This window comes from Pantherophis guttatus, chromosome 5 (assembly GCF_059756535.1).
Source record: "Pantherophis guttatus breed Tessera chromosome 5, ASM5975653v1, whole genome shotgun sequence".
NCBI classification, from domain to species: domain Eukaryota; kingdom Metazoa; phylum Chordata; class Lepidosauria; order Squamata; family Colubridae; genus Pantherophis; species Pantherophis guttatus.
Window position 1 is genome coordinate 59,090,958 of NC_142067.1, and position 19,226 is coordinate 59,110,183.

General features: G+C 36.7%; 1 protein-coding gene across 1 annotated transcript in view; it reads left to right on the forward strand.

Annotated features, from left to right (window-relative positions):
- The window catches only part of EFHC2 (EF-hand domain containing 2), a 54,009-nt gene that overhangs the window by 26,914 nt on the left and 7,869 nt on the right, over positions 1–19,226 (forward strand). The window contains exons 8-13 of the mRNA XM_034423872.3: positions 2,682–2,847; positions 3,639–3,781; positions 5,359–5,555; positions 9,176–9,309; positions 14,620–14,817; positions 16,244–16,336. Of these exons, the coding sequence (XP_034279763.1) occupies positions 2,682–2,847; positions 3,639–3,781; positions 5,359–5,555; positions 9,176–9,309; positions 14,620–14,817; positions 16,244–16,336 (931 nt within the window). The remainder of the gene's footprint in view (positions 1–2,681; positions 2,848–3,638; positions 3,782–5,358; positions 5,556–9,175; positions 9,310–14,619; positions 14,818–16,243; positions 16,337–19,226) is intronic.

Consider the following 19,226-nt stretch of genomic DNA (forward strand, 5'->3'; position numbering starts at 1 on the left):
TTTAAGTCTTGGGAAGCTATTCTTTCTTTCACTATCTTCACTTACTGATTCATGCATTGTCTTTTGTTTGTTAGGTTTCTAACCACTCAGTCTATGTCAGCTCTATTTATGGTAATCACAATTTTCTTAGCCCTCTCCTTCCTTTCAACTCACTCATTTGTTTTGTGATTTATTCTCTTTACTTGACCAAACCACACAATGTACTTCTTTTGTACTGGGTACTAATTTTTATATTCAATCTTTTCTCACTCTTTGGATAACTTTACTAATCACATTTTTAATTTATCCATACTTGATGTTACTCAACTATAAAGTGCCCAGATACTGTAAGTTTCATCCTGATGGCTCCTAATGGTTCTATTTCAATTTCTAATTTTCCATAAAACTTCAAATCATCCATCTAAAGCAGATGTGAGATTTTATTAGAACTTTTTGCTGATTTGTATTCAAGATTTGTGGGGTTTTTTTCAAAATCACTGAAAGTGGGTTCATAGCAATGACAAATAATAAGGGTAATAATGAGTCACCCTGGAAGATCCCTTATTTGTCATTTCCAATCACCAGTTCTGCCTTCCACTACTTCATTATTTTTTATACAGACATTCTAATGTTTCTATTGACACCAGTTGTTTGCAAACATTCAATAACATTCTATATAGTAATTATCAAATGCCTTTTTATAATCAGTTCAGACCATATGAAAATTTGCTTTTTGCCATATGTAATTCTCCAAAACCGTTTTATCACTCAGAATTTGATTTTTTGTATCTCTGCTTTTCCTTTTATTTCCTTTCTTTTCTATTGAAAGGATGCTATTTTCTTCTAAATAACCTTGCATTTTGCCTGCCCATCATGCTGGTGAGTAATTTAAACATTGTTGGCAAGTATGTTGTTGGCCTGTAGTTTCTTGGCATGTTGTTGGCCTGTAGTTTCCTTTCACTGGATTTTTTTGAATCAAATTAGGATTAGCCAATTATTGCAATAGTTCATTAGGCTGTTTAGCTATAGTTGAATGTAAGCTAGTCAACTATTTGAGCCAAAAGTTATGCAATTGGTAATTTCCAGGAATTATCTAATTTTTAATCATTTTCACTTGATTTTTAACAATTTCTGCTCATATTATTGGCTCTTCCATATGATTTGTAGTAAATTCATTTTCAAATTCTTTTATCCATCTTGCATTCTTTCTGAGTTTCCCATATATCTTTCCAAAATGATTGTTTCCTTTTTATTTGGTTTTCTATTTTCGGAATTTCTGTTGCTATTTTACTTCGGTAGAATAGTTTCTGGTCTGATTGAGATAGGTGATTTTATTTAAATTGGATGATATATCCATTAGTGTTCCCCACTATTGTTGTTATTTGCTGCTTTATGATTTCTAAATTTGATTTCTTCAATTTTTCTTGTGCTAAGACAATATTTTTTTATTAGGCTTATCTTTTTCCTTACATTTTTCAGATTTTGCTCTTTCATATTCTTTAAATTACTCACATCTGATCTTAATTTCTTTATTTTGATCTCCAATCTACTCTTCCATTTTGGGATTGCATATAATTTTGCTTTTGGTTTTCTAAGTTTGATATTCAGTTTTTCTATATCAACCACTGCTGTATTGTAGGCAGACTGACTGGTCTGTTTGATACATGTTATTTTAATCTTTGCAAGGATCTTATTTACATCCTTCATTATAGGTGCCAGATATTTTAGGGGCATTACTTTCAATGCAGACAATTTTGTCTTTCTATTGAAAATCCTGCATATGTCATAATTTTCTCTTTTAATCCTTCTTCGCTAGGGGACGGGTCAATTCATAGGATTGGTTCTAGTATTTCATATAATACAGAGATTATAATAAGTAGTGATAGTAGTACTGTTACAGCAATACTGCCTGACTCCCAGTAACTCTTCATAAATGTATAGCTATAATGTAGGGGTCCTTGGTGCTCTCTGAGCTTGATTGTTTTCTTGTAGACGTTTCATTACCAAAACAGTGGTTTAGCAGGATGATGTTATCTAGTTTTGGGAATAAAACGTCTGCAAGAAAACAATCAAGCTCAGAAAGCACCAAGGATCCCTCATTTCAACCCTGAACTACAAATATTCTCCTTTATTAGCTGTAATTTAGTTGAGCTCAGTGAGAATAAATTGGTTTACCCATGTAATTTAATGTTAGGGCAGGATGGTTACATATAAATTATACATAGCTGGAGTAAAATGTTATGAAATATATCATAGTTATGAAATTATTACAGGTAAACTTTAGTGATCTGTATTTATATTTAAAAAGACTAAAATAATCTAAAACTAATGATGTGAATAAAGGTCCATCTTCTAGAATGTTATTAGTAATGTATAAGTTTTTCCTATCTATAAAAAAATAGCAATAGCACTTAGACTTATATACTGTTTCATAGTGCTTCATAGTGCTCATTTTACTGACCAGGCAAATGTACAGGAAGCAAAGGGAACTATCAATGGTGATATGCAGGGAAAAATCTTTACAAAAATTCCTGTTTAGAGAAATGTCTTATTCTTCAAACATATACTTACTTATCTTATGACTTTTTTTTTAAATGGAAAATTATTTTATTTCAATAGATGTATGTGGTATATATAAAATGTAAGCGCTAATATTCAGGAACTAATCTGAAATATGTTGATTTGTTACTTGTGTTTCACAGAGGATTTTACTCCAGTTCCATACAAGACAGCACCTTCTCTGAAAATAGAAAGAGTGATTCCTCCGTACAGTGGTTTTGGATCTGAAGAAGACTCTCTTTGCTCTTGCCTTAGCTTACTTCCTAAACCTCCCCAAAAGGACTTCAAGAAATTCATGGAAAAAGACAGGTATCTGAATAACAGTGATACTCAGAACCTTTTTTCTCCATTTGAGTGAGAGACAGGAAGAGATGATCATTTTTTAAATAATGTCAATACAAATGGGCAATTGTAGCAGTCATATTTTCTATCTGGTAGACAACAGATCCTAATAACAAAGTTTTGATCTAATATATTTTCATTAATCTCAAATTTTCTATAAGAAAATTCTAAGAACCATTATAGTCCGTTTATCTTTTCTGGCCTCTTCTCTGTAATCATTTATATGTCCTATATCATGCTCTATTTTGCAACGTAGTCTGAGATTTACAAAGCAGTTTTTCGAATTAGGACATCTAGATCATTATATACTGCATGGGTAAATTTTGTGAATTAATGGAGAAAGCCTTGCTATGGAATTTCCCCACAGATTTGAATTCTTTCCTTATAGAGGACAATTGCAAATCAATATAGTTCATGACCATCTCCCCAAAACTTCAGTATCTTGGCTTCTCTAGGAAGTGTTCTTAATAATGGGGTATGAGTGTGCACTTAGTGCATTTAAACAACTTATCAAAGACTGGAAGCCCAACAAATCAGTCTGCTCTTCTTAGGAATATTTTTTAGCAATCAAACTCCTCTTTTCAAATATATTAATCTTAGTATGCTGTAATGCACTTCCCACAGCAGTTTTGGAGGGCCAAGATTGAATTAATATAAATCCTGACTATGGGATGTTATTTTACAAATTGAAATTATCTGTTTCTCCAGGTAAAGAGAAAATGAAACAATTTTGAAAATCTGTCCTTCTGCTTTTTCAGACAAGGCCTTGAAAGCAATATTTTGCGGTTCCTTGCACAATATATTACTTCTGATCCCATCGCTAAGGATCGGAAGTTCATTATTTCTTATTTTCTAAGTGATGACACGATATCAGTGTTTGAACCTCCCCAAAGAAATACAGGTAAGATAATACCGGTAATTCTGCTGCATGCAACTCTGATAATGAAGAGGATAGAGATTGTCCTTTACTTACAACTGTGATTGGGACTGAATTACTGTCAGTAAGTGATGCAGTCTAAAGCATTAGTGCATTACTTAGCAAAACCAATCCTCGCAATCCTTGTTGTCTTTGTTAACTGAATCCCACAGTTGTTACACAGAAGTCTACACATTTTTTTTTTTTAAATTTGATTTATATGCCGCCCTTCTCCGGAGACTCAGGGCGGCTTACAGTGCGTTCAGCAATAGCCTTCATACTTTTGTATATTTATACAAAGTCAGCTTATTGCCCCCACAAACTGGGTCCTCATTTCACCTACCTTAGAAAGGATGGAAGGCTGAGTCAACCTTGAGCCTTGGAGAGATTCGAACCAGCAGTAAATTGCAGGCAGCTGTGTTAATAACAGGGTGCTTTAAACCACTGTAGTACCAAGGCTTCTTCTTTAACATCCCTGTTAAAATGTCAGTTTTTAAGATGTAAAAAAATATCAGACCAAGATAAATCACTTCAGAATTTTTCCGCCTTTAATATAACATGTAAGCCATACAATTTAATTGAAAAACAAACTGAAAACATTTGGGGGAGGGATAAAATACAAATAAAAACTTACAATAATATGGTTGCATAAGTGTGGACACCCTCTTATAAATAGGAATGTTTTTGGTAGTACGTGAGCTCTTATTATTTGGTCATATCTCTTTTGGTGGTTTTTGGGGGATGATATTTTATCATAGGTAAGTATGTAGATACATAGGTAAATGTTTTCAAATTAAAGATGTTGAGTTTATATTACATCATTTATTTCAAAATCATGGAATCTGACAATGTGGGGGAAATATTGATTATATCAGGCATAAGAATAGTCAAGAGAATTATATTCAATGACTGAAAATGTATTATCCCAGATATCAAAGACTGGATTCAAGAAATCTGTAACATTAATTTTTGAAAAGGCTGTTTTTTCTATTAATTAAAAAAATGACATGATGCATTTCATTGGCATAGATTTCGTAATATCTTACAAACACATATATAGTATATATAATCTGACATGTTATTAAATTTAATAAATTAATTTTCCATTTCTTATTTTATTTTATTTTGTTTAGATATTATAACATATTTATTGGATATGTGTATTGAGTTCTATTTTTTACGTTGCAATAAAATTATAAAATAAAATTCAAATCATTTGAGTTAATATTTTCCTAATTTCTTATGAATCCAGTCTGCTGTAATCCTAATTTCTCCCAAAGGGATGATATGATTCTCAGTTGCTCATGAAAACTTCTAAAATTGTAAGTTTGATCATTGTGGTGAAATAAAAGAAGAGTGTCGTTAGATTATGTTGATTATTATCATGAATATAGCAGGAAATCTGGGGCAAGGAGGAAATGAATTGTAATGATTGTTACATAGGCTTGGCTATGGAAAATTCAATGTGAGTGAGTGAAATGTATGAGTCTTGTTTTATTTTCATGTGTATTTTATGACTTGCATTCAAAAGATCTAGTGTGCTTATGATTTTTTCATTATAGGAGTAATTGGTGGGAAATTCTTGGAAAGAAGTCGCATTAAAAAGCCTGGACAAGAGCTTTATAAAAGTGAGCCATCTGAATACTACACAGCTAAGGACCTGTTTGTTGGAGCCAAAGTGTGTTTCCATGGCCACGTCCTTCTTTTGGTGGATGCTGATGAATATGCTTTCAACTACATGGAGAAGCATGCAAATGAGGCAAGCTATGTTTGCTAATCCTTATTTGTCTTTGAAGGCATATGTGGTTTTATTATCTTGCCTAAATAAGGGCGGCTCTGAAGATCTTTGTTTATATGTTGAGGATCAAAACAGCCATCATTGTTTGATTTTGTATAAAAAATAATATGCTCTATGAGTAATACGTGCTACATTGTGAGTTTGGTAAATGCCATGGAGTTTATTTTGTGCCTGATGACTGAAGTTTACAGACTGATTTTTCATAATGTTCTAATCCTACCTTTGTTTTAAGAAAGGAATAATAATAGTAACAAAAAGGGAACTACTGATAAGGCCTGTGTTGTACCGGTTTATTTTCCCATACAAAATCCAAAGGAGCTAAAGCTAATCAAACAAAATCCCTAAGAATATTTGATCATTGTTATGATTGCTTGTTTACTATAGTATTCATGTAAAGCCTATTGGATAAAGAACAGCTAAACAATGAAAAGATAAAACTAGCCTGATGAAAAATTTGGCAGAATTGTAGGAATTTTTTAAAACTTTTTAATTTTAATCCAGAAACTAAATATCATTTCTATTTGATGCTTATAGCTACTTGATGTATTCTGTTGAAGTAGATATATTTTAATAGCCATATGTTGTGATAACATTTTCTCAAATTAGAAAAGAATTTACAATGCCATTGTGCAAATAGGTCTTAGGTCTTAGTCCTATTGTGTGGGATGAATTTGAGCCTGTGACTGCTGAGGAAGTGGACAAGGCTGTAGGAGCGATGAGTTCTTCCACTTGTTTGTTGGACCCGTGCCCCTCCTGGCTGGTTTTGGCCAGCAGGGAGGTGACACGAGGCTGGCTCTAGGCTTTAGTTAACGAGTCCTTGAGGGAAGGGGCCTTCCCGCAACCATTAAAGGAAGCAGTTGTAAGGCCCCTCCTCAAGAAGCCTTCCCTGGATCCAGCAGAATTAAAGAACTTTCGTCCAGTCTCCAACCTACCCTTTGTGGGAAAGGTGGTAGAGAAAGTGGTGGCACTTCAGCTCCTGCGGTCATTGGAGGAAACGGATTATCTAGACCCTTTTCAGTCTGGCTTCAGGCTACAGCTCAGAAACTGTCTTGGTCACACTGATGGATGATCTCTGGCGAGCCCGAGATGGGGGTCATTCCTCCATTTTAGTGCTACTTGACCTCTCAGCAGCTTTCGATACCATTGACCATGGTATCCTGGGATGACTTTGGAGTGGGAGACACCGTGTTATGGTGGTTCTCCTCCTATCTCTCTGGTCGGTCACAGTCGGTGTTGGTAGGAGGAGAGAGGTCGACCCCTAGGCCCCTCGTTTGCGGGGTGCCTCAGGGCTCAGTCCTCTCTCCCCTCCTATTTAACATCTACATGAAGCCACTGGGTGAGATCATCCGATGATACTGGGTGAGGTATCAGCAATACGCTGATGATACCCAGCTGTATATCTCTACCCCGCGTCAATTCAGTGAGGCGGTGGATGTGATGTGCCGATGCCTGGAGGCTGTGAGGGTTTGGATGGGAGTCAACAGACTCAGACTTAACCCAGACAAGACCAAGTGGCTGTGGGTATTGCCTCCTAAAGACTATGTTGATTGTCCATCCTTGGTTCTGGGGGGTCGCCTTTGCAAGGCGAACCTTGCAAAGGTCCCCTCAGAACAGGCTCGCAATTTGGGTGTCCTCTTAGACTCACAGCTAAGATTAGAGCAACATCTGTCAGCTGTGGCTAGGGGGACCTTTGCAAGGTTCGCCTGGTGCACCAATTGTGACCCTACTTGGATCAGGAGGCTCTCCTCACAGTCACTCATGCCCTTGTCACCTCACGGTTAGATTATTGCAGCGCGCTCTACATGGGGCTACCCTTGAAAAGTGTTTGGAGACTACAGTTGGTCCGGAACGCAGCCGCATGAGCTGTCGTGGGTGCACCTAGGTACACCCACATTACACCAATTCTCCGCGAGCTGCACTGGCTCCCTATTGGTCTCCGGTCACAATTCAAGGTGTTGGTTATTACCTTTAAAGCCCTACATGGCTCAGGGCCAGGTTATCTTCGAGACCGCCTTCTACCGCATAGCTCCCAATGACCGGTAAGATCCCACAGAGTTGGTCTCCTCCGGGTCCCGTCAGCTAAACAATGCTGGCTGGCAGGCCCGCAGGGGAGGGCCTTCTCTGTGGCTGCCCCAGCTCTCTGGAACCAGTTACCTTCTGAGATCTGGACCATCCCCACCCTATTGGCCTTCCGAAAAGCAGTGAAGACCTGGCTTTTCCGGCAGGCCTGGGGCCGTTGATCTCGCTGTTGCGATCTGGCGAGATCCGGCCATGAATGGTGTGAATGGGTTTCAATTGTTTTTAATGTTTTAATTTTTAATGTTTTTATATATAGTTTTTAAATGCATTGTAAGCCGCCTTGAGTCTTCAGAGAAAGGCGGCATAGAAGTTGAACAAATCAATAAATAAAATATATACAAGTAAAAATAAGCAATACTAAAATTCAGATCCATTTCAAACATATTGGAGATCATGCTACAATTGTTGCCTAACACCATAGATCTGATGTGACTAAGCTTTTGTCTTGAATGCAAATTAGATGCAGAACAAAATGGTATGTCACTTTTTAAAACCATTACCATTTGTTTTTGCCAGTTATTAATATTAGTGCACAATGAATGTTTTTAGATTTTCTCACTCACTGGAAAATATTGGTATTTTCAGTAGGAAAATATTGCATATCACTAAGACAGCAGAGTAATCAAGTACAAGTCTTATAAAGATTATAATTTCTTAAATTTAAAATTTAAAGTTAAATTATATATAACACAGTTTCATAGTTTCTTCACACATGGTGAAATTGTACTTGACATCCAGAACTGGCATCATTCGATCAGTCCAAATTCTGTGCAAGTTGTTTGTTCTCTTCAGTTCTTTAACTTCTGGTTTTTGTTTTCTGCATTCTAGCAGTGAAATTTTCATATTAACAATCTGACAAATTGTCTTGCTTTCAAGGTAATATTGCCTTGTTTTACTGTCTTAATTCCTCACAGAACAGGCCAAGAGTTATAAAAATACTAAGTTTCTAAAATACCTTCTCTCTAATACTTGGGGGGGGGGGCAGGGCTTCAAGATGGTTTTTGATTCCTAGTAACTAGTCCTTGCAATTTTCCTGGAAAAGAATTTTTTGAAGTGGTTTGCCATTGCCTATTTTCTAGTATTGACAAGAGTGGCTGGCCCAAAATTACACAGCTCGTTTCATGCCTAAAGCAGGATTAGAACCAATACTCTTCCAGTTTCTAGCCTGACGCCTTAACCTCTCCACTAAATTGGCTCTCCACTAATGCTGTTATCCATGCTCAAACTCAGGAAAGAGCAGTGGTGAGATGCAGATCGAAACTGCTGGCTATCCATATAAGAAAACTGGGAGAATACATGTGCAGTCTGACAGTATATTGGCACATGACTCTGAAGTAAATCCTGGCATTCTTAATAAGTGGTAATTTGAAATGTAATTCAATGGATATATGTCATAAGGAAAAAATAACTTGGTGTCATTAGAACTCAGTCTTGCACTATACAGTATTAAGTTAAGGGGTACAGCAAAATCAACCTTGAACCTCCCTCATTTTTTTTTCTAGTATGCTATGGCCAATATCAACGTAATCCTGAACAAATTGAAAGTTATAGGAGAACCTCGGTCAAGAGAGATTAAACAGATTTTTGCAGCCGCTGATCCTCAGAGCACTTACATGATTGATTATGATGAGTTCAGGTAAGATTCTGAGCATCCAAGCAAATAATGCTACCACAAAGAATTCTTTTTAATTCTTATGTAGAATATTGTTAAACAAAATGAATTTTCTAACATACGAGTTGTTATACTCTTTAACTATTCATCCATTTAGCCAGCATGTTTTGTTTTAATTAACCCTACTATGAAAGATTTTTCCCAGAGCATAAAAAGCAATTGAACCTTAGTCATTCTATACATAGATCAAAATGTTATGTTCATAATTATAGACAATATTGTAAGTTCATAACAATATATTTCAAAAGTATCTTTCCAAAAGCCTTCCATTAACACCAAGGTCCTTGCATACTTTAGGTACCTTCAGTAAATAACAAAATGGCAGGTGAATTCAACATGCCATTTTTTAACTCTTTGCTTTACATCAGGGGTGTCAAACTCGCGTCGTCACGGCGGTGTCACATGACATATCAGGACTTCCCCCCTTCGCTAAACTGGGTGGGAGCGGGGCCAGCACATGATGCATCTGGCCTGCGGGCCACAAGTTTGATACCCCTGCTTTACATGGATTGAGGCTGAAGAGTCCTTTAAGGGCCTAGCTATCTTCGAGACCGCCTGCTGCTACCGACGACCTCCCAGCGACCCGTGTGTTCCCACAGAGAGGGCCTCCTCAGGGTGCCATCAGCCAAACAATGTAGGCTGGTGACCTCCAGGGGGAGAGTCTTCTCTGTGGGGGCACCTACCCTCTGGAATCAGCTGCCCCCAGAGATAAGGAGAATCCAAGACCTCAGTGCCTTCTGCCGTGCCCTTAAAACCCACTTTTTCCAGCAAGCCAGGCTGGCTTAGGAAGAAATTTTTTAAATTTTTAAATGTTTAATTGGTTTGTGGTTTTTTAAATTTTGGGCCAAATTTATATAGATTTTAATTGTTTTTAATATTTGTATTTTATGTTTTTAATTCTGGCTGTGCACCGCTCTGAGTCCTCAGGGAGAAGGGCGGTATATAAATTATAAATAAATAAATAAATAAATAAATAAATAAGTAAATAAGTAAGTAAGTAAATAAGTAAGTAAGTAAGTAAGTAAGTAAGTAAGTAAGTAAGTAAGAATATGCCCTATCAGGAACCTGAAGAAAGTTCATAAATCAGGCAATTCCTTCAGGGTCACCCTATACAAGTAATCCTCCACATGTGACCACAATTGAGCCCAAAATTTCCATTGCTAAACAAGGCAGTAATTAAGTAAGTTGTGTCTAATTTTATGACCTTTTTTGCCACAGTCATTATTTGAATTAATGCAGTTGTTAAATGAATTGTGCAGTCATTAAGCTAATCTGGCTTTCTCCATTGACTTTGCTTGTTGGAAGGTTACAAATGGTGATCACCTGTACAGAATTGTATTCCAAGGGAATCAGATTTACCGTATTTTTGGTATATAAGACACACTCCCCCTCCTAAAAAAAAGTGGATGGAAATGTCTGTGCGTCTTATACAGCAAATGTTGCCAAAGCCCCACCCACCCACCGGCCCCCACCCTTTGGCCTCTGCCTCCCATCAGTTTGCCTCCTTGCAGCAAACAGATTGGTCAGCTTCAGGACAACCTGTTTTAGCATGAGCAGCTGATTGGCGGTTGGATCTGCACGCCCCATTTTTGGCCTGTTCCAGGCGGCGGGGATTGCCACTGCCACCTATCCCCGCCGCCTGGGATGGGCTGAAAATGGGACATGCAGAGGCTGAAAATGGGGTGCATGGAGGCGGCAATAGGCGGCAGCGGTGATGGGCGTGGCGATCCCCGCAGCCTGGAACAGCTGATAGGCAGTATTCCAGGAAGCAGATCCAACCACCAATCAAGTTACTCATGCTAAAGCAGGCTGTGCTGAAGCTGACCAGGCTGTTTGCTGTTTGCTGCAAGGAGGCAAATTGCTGGGAGGCAGAGGCAGAGGCAGATTTTTTTTTCTTGTTTTCATCCCCAAAAGCTATGTGTGTCTTATAGTCCAAAAAATATGATATCTTATCAGAAGATATTTGATGAATCTATATTGATTATGCTGCTTTAGTGAAATAAAGTGTGAATATTACTGTAACTGTGAGCGTTCCTTATTATTGGAAAGTCATATTGATCTTGAACAAATATGCATACATCTTTATAAAATAATTGTCTCCTGTTATGAGTTAAAACAATCTTATTTTCAAATCAGTGCCTTTCAGCAAGACACAGTGCAATCATTTTATCAATATTAAACTACAACTTCTAATGTAAGAATACAGTTTCAGTTATTGAAGTTGACCATTGTTTAGTTTATCATTCCCAACCACTGCAGAGTTTTAAGAAAACTAGAACTTTGCTTCATCTTTTTTCCTTAGAAGTAGACAGAATAATTTTGGAGATAATACCATCTCTCGATCACCCTGATTCAGATGTTTTGTTGTTTATGATCCAAAGAAAAATCATTTGGAGTTGTCAAGGAAAATAAAAGTTAAAAACAATGTTCCTATCCTTAAATGTGCACAATCTAAATATCAGTAACTAATATATAGTTTAGAATTCCAAATTTAACTTAGGTGGATTGTGTGTTTTAAGTGTCTTTCTTGGTTTATTAAACTTTCATATTATAATTCATAGAACTTATCAATATTATGAAAAACAATCCTAAACTAAGTAGGTAAAAGTTCAGAAATTGACATATTGCCATGATATTTTTTTCCATCTCATTATTTTATGAAACTCATGGTAAAAAAGAAGCAGTATAATGTGCAGCAAAAGATAGTCAATACTAATTTTAGCAGTATTTCATTTTAGGTAATTTTAGACCAGATTAATGCCTGATTTAAGAGTTTAAACTTTCTAGAATGCTCTACAGGATGGCAGTTTATGGACGATAATATTCTTTTGAATGGTTTCTCAGTTGGGTTGAGCTTTAGGAATGGAGTATTATGGTTGCTTTAATCCTATCTGAAAGATGTATCTCAAAAATTCTGGGATTTTTGCTGGGCCCTGTGACCCTTAGTTGTATAGTACTTATCTTCTGTGCTGTTTAATATCTGTGTTAAACCACTAGAAATGACCTATAAAGTTTTTGCTAGTGTTATTAATATGAAGATTTCAAATGGTTGTGCCCCTCTTTTTTAATCTATAAACTCTTAGGAAACTGAAAAACTGGTGGTAGTTAGGGGCTAGATATGGTTGAACAGGCTAAAGTTTAATTGGGAAAAAGAAGTGTTTCAAATAAGGAATTATTAATTTGATAGAGGGATTCAATTACTATTACTCCAATTACTATTGGAGTAATACAATTTGGAGCATCCATCAGTTTAGGCTTATACTTCAACTGTGACTTTAGTTAAGAGAAATGGAATTCATCTCAGTAATATAGCCTGTAAACATATTTTTTTTTATTCAAAAAGTTCAATTTATACAAAATTTAGAATTTTTTAAATTTATTTTTGTTGGTGCTAAACAGTCAGATTGTATTACACTAATTCAGGACCAGATGCATCAATTGACAGTACATTTCAAGGCACTATTAAAATACTAGTACTTTTTTAAAAGCCCTGAAATTATTGGACTGAGTTAGTTAATTAAAAGTCCACACAAAAATCTATGTTATTTGTTTACCTTAAGAACCCATGTTTATTAAAATCAATAGAGTTGAGCGGAGTAGCAGTAAAATAAGCATTATCCAATATAATTTTTTTCCTTTAGGTATATAGATCAGGGGTGAAATGTTCCCGGTTCGGACCAGAGCGATGGAGGCGGGTGGTTTGGAGAACCGGTAGCAAAAATCCCTGCCCTCCCCTCTCCCCCCCTCCCCCGCTGAGCCGCACAATCATCAGAGGCTTTTTTTTTTTTTTTTTACTTTTAAAAGCATTTTTTCTACAACCTCTTCGGCCAAAAAAAGGCTTTTAAAAGTAAAAAAAAAAAGCCTCTGATGATTGCGCGGCTCAGCTGGGATCATCAAAGGCTTTTTTTAAAAAAACACCCTTTTTTTCTTTTAAATGCCTCTGATGATACAAGCTGAGTTGCCTAATCGGCAGAGGCTTTTTAAAAAATTCAGCTTGGATCGTTAGAGGCATTTAAAAGAAAAAACCCCTTTTTTTCTTTTAAATGCCTCTGACGATACAAGCTGAGTTGCCTGATTGGCAGAGGTTTTTTAAAGGCAGAGGCTGGGATCGTCAGAGCCTTTTGAAAGCATTTTTTTACAACCTCTTTGCCAAAGAGGTTGTAGAAAAAATGGTTTTAAAAGTTTTTTTAAAAAGGCCACGCCCACCCAGTCACATTACCCCCCCAAGCCACGCCCACAGAACCGGTATTAACAAATTTTAGATTTCACCACTGATATAGATGTCACTATCAGTGATTGCTTATAACAGCTTTTAAAGCATAGTTTATCTCTGTGCTTTAAGGTCTGAATGTTTTCTCAAAGAAAATTAATCAGTGTGCTCCCTATCTGAATGAAAAGCCATTGTGAAAAATTTAGCCCAATAATATATTAGTAATGAATGTTATTATTTTTTAAGCAATACTGCGTGCTCCCTCATTGGGTATTTTAAGACAAAAACAGTTTTTTAAATTACCAATTCTAATCCAATTTGTCTTTGGAATATCCAGTTATAAGAACTAAAATGAATAAATATATAATAAGTAAATAAGTAAACAAACAAACAAACAAACATATAAATAAGAATATATGTAGGTTACTGTTGAAACTTGGTGTTCAAAGAAATCAGCCATCAGTCCACGTTTACATACCATTCATAAGAGATAGTAAACAGCTAAGAAGACCACAGCATATTCATTCAGCAGCCAACACCCAAATTAAAAGGATTAATACCAGACAAGAAATTAAGCAATTAAGCAATAGAGAACACCTAACTCCATCAATACTGGCAGGGCAAGTATTATGCTGTACATATATAGGGAGCAAGCCCCAAGCACACTTAACACTGAAGATGTTACCTAGTCAGGTAATGAAATTTCTGCAAGGAAACAACAAAGCTCTTAGAACAGCTAAGATGCTACAAATAAATAAATACTTTTTCTGTTGCTAAGTGCTTCTTTCTTTGTAGAAAAAGCAAACATGATACTTTTTACACAAGATACTAGTCATAAAGTAAGTAAGTAAGTTTTAAGTGCCATTGTGATACACATAATATAGACATTTTCCACTCCATTATAGAATTAGATATTCTTTCATTTCTGCTGGCATTAGAAAGAGCTGTATTTTACTGCTGGATGACACACACAAAACATTCTGCATACTATATATATACACTACTCTAGAAATGCCAGTGGACAGATGGATGGACTAATGTTTTAATTTACTTTTCCTTTTTAGAAATGTGTTATTGAATATCTCAGATGGAAAATTATCAGAACATGAAATTATGACTATTGGGCGATATTACAGTGTAAGAGAGGAGAATGAAATGGATGCCACTTATCTTCTGGCAGTGTCTCAGGAAAATCTCAAGAAAAATAACTTTGAAAATTTTGGCCAGCTGTTGGCAGCCTTGGCATACAGTGATCGGGAAAAGTAAGGCCTTCTTCTAATATCAAATCTGCATGGTTTAATTCTTATTAACCCCAATCTAATAAAATAGGAGCTGTCTTTCCCCTCATGTCAAGTCAATGTGTGTGGTGGAAAGTTTAAGCCTTCTACTCTATATCTCAGATGATTGACACTGGAAATAGCTTTTCTCCATGTCAGCCTTCCTGTCATGGCAGAAGTGAACAGAAATTACTCTCACTCCTGCCTTCCTTCCCATTTAAATCGGGTATCATGCATTACAAACAACTAATAGGAAACTCTCAGAAGCACAATGACAATGGAATAATCAATCTGCCTTCATAATCATACTTCATCACTCAGCCTAAGTAATTAGAGAAAACAATTGTCAATGGCTTCCCTTTGGGCATATAAGACTCATATATGCATAATATAAGACCTTCATGAACTGTAAGCGATTTGGATTTATTTGAATATTCTGATTTCGATAACTGAAGGGCTTTTTTTACTTTATATTGAACCAAAGCAAAAGTTGAAATTTGATTCCAGATATCTTTAATATGCTAAAAAGGCGTGGAACAGTAGTTACAACTTTCTTATCTTTTTAATATGCTTCAAAATGTTTGTTTTTCTAAATATCCTACAGAATGAATATGGTCTGGATCTTAATACTGTTAACAAATCATATACCAAAACAGTTCAATCAATATAAACCTATAGATTTGAAAGAGAAGATAAATATAAATCTGTTGGTGTAGTTACATGGGTGTTAGTGTCTTAGAGCAGCAGCCCCAACCTTTTGAGCACACAGGACCAGTTCTGTTGGGAGAGGTTTTTCCATGGACTACAGAGGTTTCACCTGCTGCCTACATCCCGTGGATGGGGCTTCATTTGTTTGCCTGGACCAGTTTCTGTCATGCTGCCGACTGGGGCCAGTTTACGACCGGGGGTTGAAGGCCCTTGTCTTAGAGGCAAAATTCTTTAGCAAGGAGGAAGGATGAGGAAGGTGGCTGCTCAGCTATGAACTGAAGGTACCCCCCCCCCCAACAAATACATCACAGAAGTGATAATGTATTGTTCGTTAATGCCTGAATTGGGGATGGGAAGATGGAAGGAAGATGGAAGCCACCCTGAATCTTCAGAGAAAGGCGGCATATAAATTGAACTAATAAATAAACTTTGGCAGGAGGTTGTTGGTGGGGGAGCCAAGTGATTGCTTGGTGAAAAGAGTGCAAATGTTCAGGAACATCAATTTTCTCTAGGGCTCAAAACCTTTAAAGACAGAGGATCAAAAGAAATAGCTGGCACATTTGAACCAGTTTTCCTTTTCATTTCCCATCCTTTTTACATTCCTTTATAGCACAATTCTAAACATTCTTTTAAACCATCCATCATGATTGTTCTTAATTCCAAATTTTAAAAAATTAGAAAGTTACTACTTTTGTTTGCGCAGATGCGGACTGCTGGCCAGTGACAAGTGCAGGACTGTTTGCAAATCCTTCAGGCTACCATTAGCAGATGATCTTCTACGTGCTTTATTGGCTGCGTAAGTCATAATTCCAGTGTAATAATTAGTATGAATAAGAGTTAAATAATTTTTTTTTCTTCTGAGAGCCACATTCCTTTTCTGATAATGTATCAGAGGCTATTTCAGGACCATCTCTTTTCTTCCTATCCCTTCTTCCTCTCTCTGTTGCTGTTGGGATCAGGACACAGGGCTAAACTACTTGATTGGAGAAGGTTTTTTTTTAACACAAAAAAGGCCAAGAACCACATAACATTCCATTGATCTTAATATAAATGCTCCAGGCAACATATCTGAGATGTGATGCTGAAGTAATTCCATTGTAAACTAGTAATCATTATTTGGAAGTAATTTCAATGAGAGATGGACTTTAAAAAGAGGAATGACTGTCTGTTTTAGCAAGCCATAGGTTTCCTAGGGTACTTGCTCCTGTCCTCCAGTTATGAGAATCCTACCTTGTCTTAATCTATTCAGCAGGATACATCTAAACCTTCTTGTCAAAGATGCTTTGACAAGCACCACTCTAAGGAAAAAAAATGTAAAAATAGCAGGAATGGAAATATCTGTTTACCTTGAAGAGATTTTAGCAAGGAACTTGATTTTCTTGCTAAAATAAATATCCAAATGTTCAGCCTCTAAACAACAATAGATGATTATGTGGAAAAATGGAGAAAAAGAAATAATAAGGGAAAGCAGCAGTCCACACAAACAATATATTAATTGTTCGAGAAGGGTTTCCAAACATACACATAAAAGCTGGTCCAGTGATTTTCAGGAACTTATATTTATGTTTTATAGAAACTAGCAAGGCAAAATGTTTAAGACAAAATGGTCTTATATCTCCTTCAGTCCCAGATCTGTGGGAGAGTCCTTTGTATACTTGCAGGGTTCAGTTCAGTTTTTTAAAATCAGAGCTTGATAGGGAAGATGAAGAATCTGCTATATGTCTAGAAAAGTTTTCAAGTGATGCAAATTTCTTTCCAAATCTGAGAGATAGTCACAGCCAGTTTATGAATTAGTAGTAAAATATACAAAACCCTTTTTTCCTTAAGTGGGAATGGAATTACATGTCATCCCTTTAATTAAAATCCCTTTTAACACTGAGAAAAATTATTAAACCTATTCAGCTTGGATGAATGGCAATCTGCAAGTAATTCTGCCCTTCTTATTGTTTATATTCTAATGTTGTTTCTCCCCAGGGATTCTTTTCCATATTCATGCTATTTTCATTTTGACTACAGCCTTGTTATATCTCTGCTTAATATTTTTATTATTCAGATGAGTCATGTGTGTACATTGCACTTCAATATGTTAGCAATGTTGAAACAAATGAGAATATTGTTTAGAAAATGTGCTGTTAACACAGCTGCTTCAGAAGAAAATACACAATGTAGAAACAGCTTGAATGAAAAAGTCGCCTCATTATTGAACTTGGACTATTTAGGCTGAAGTTAGTCAGTGCAACTATTAAAGCTATATATCTGTCACTGCCTATTATTTTGAGCATACTACTTGCAAAAGTGCAGCGGGGGATATTCAACTCTTCAAGGCAACCCAGTTTGGGTTACAATACCCAATTTGGGTATTATTCATTCAGAACACCAGAGGGTTATGATGCATGAGATAACTGTAGGCTTGTTACATTTCAGAACCCTCCCCTCTACACTGTGTGTACAATTATTAGGCAACTGAATATTTTGACCATATCATTTTTATGCATATTTTCCATCTTCAAGCTGTATAAACTTGAATGCTTAGTGGATATAAGCATATCAGGTGATGTGTAATGAGGGAGGGTATGGCCTAAGGAGATCAACACCCTATATCAAAGTGTGCATATTTATTAGGCAGCTTTTTTTCCTCAGGGCAAAATGTGCCAAAAAAGAGATGTAACTGATTCTGAAAAGTCAAAAATTGTAAAAAGTATTTCAGAGGGATGCAGCACTCTTGAAATTGCTAAGATATTCGGGCGTGATCACAGGCCCATCAAACTTTATTGCAAATAGTCAACAGGGTCACAAAAAAAACGTGTTGAAAAAAAATGATGCACATTAACCACCAAAGATTTGAGAATAATCAAATTTAAAGTTACCAGGAACCCATTATCCTCCAGTGCTGTCATATTCCAGAATTGCAACCTACCTGAAGTGCAGGGGTGAAATCCAGCAGATTCTGACAGATTCTGGAGAATCGGTAGCGGAAATTTTGAGCAGTTTGGAAAATTGGTAACGGAAATTTTAAGTAGTTCGGAGAACCCGCCAATACCACCTCTGGCTGGCCCCAGAGTGGGTTGGAAATGGAGATTTTGCAATATCCTTTCTCCAGGAGTGGGGAGGGAATGAGGATTTTGCAGTATTCTTCCTCTGGAGTGGGGTGGGAATGGAGATTTTGCAGTATCCTTCCCCTGACATGCCCACCAAGCCACACCCACCAAGCCACACCACACCTACCAAGCCATGCCCACAGAACCGGTAATAAAAAAATTTGGATTTCACCACAGCTGGAGTGCCCAGAATACAAGGTGTTCAATGCTCAGAGACATGGCCACGGTAAGGAAGGCTGAAATCCAACCACCCCCGAATAAAACACATAAGTTGAAAGGGCAAGACTGAGCCAAGAAATATCTGAAGACAGATTTTTCAAAGGTTTTATGGACTGATGAGATGAGAGTGACTCTTGACGGACTAGATGGATGGGCCCGTGGCTGGATCAGTAATGGGCATAGAGCTCCACTTTGACTCAAGACACCAGCAAGGTGGAGAAGGGGTGCTGGTATGGGCTGGTATGAAAGATGAAGTAGTTGGACCTTTTCGGGTTGAAGATGGACTCAAAATCAACTCCCAAACCTACTGCCAGTTTTTAGAAGGCAGTTCTTCAAGCAGTGATACAGAAAATGTCTGCATCTTTCAAG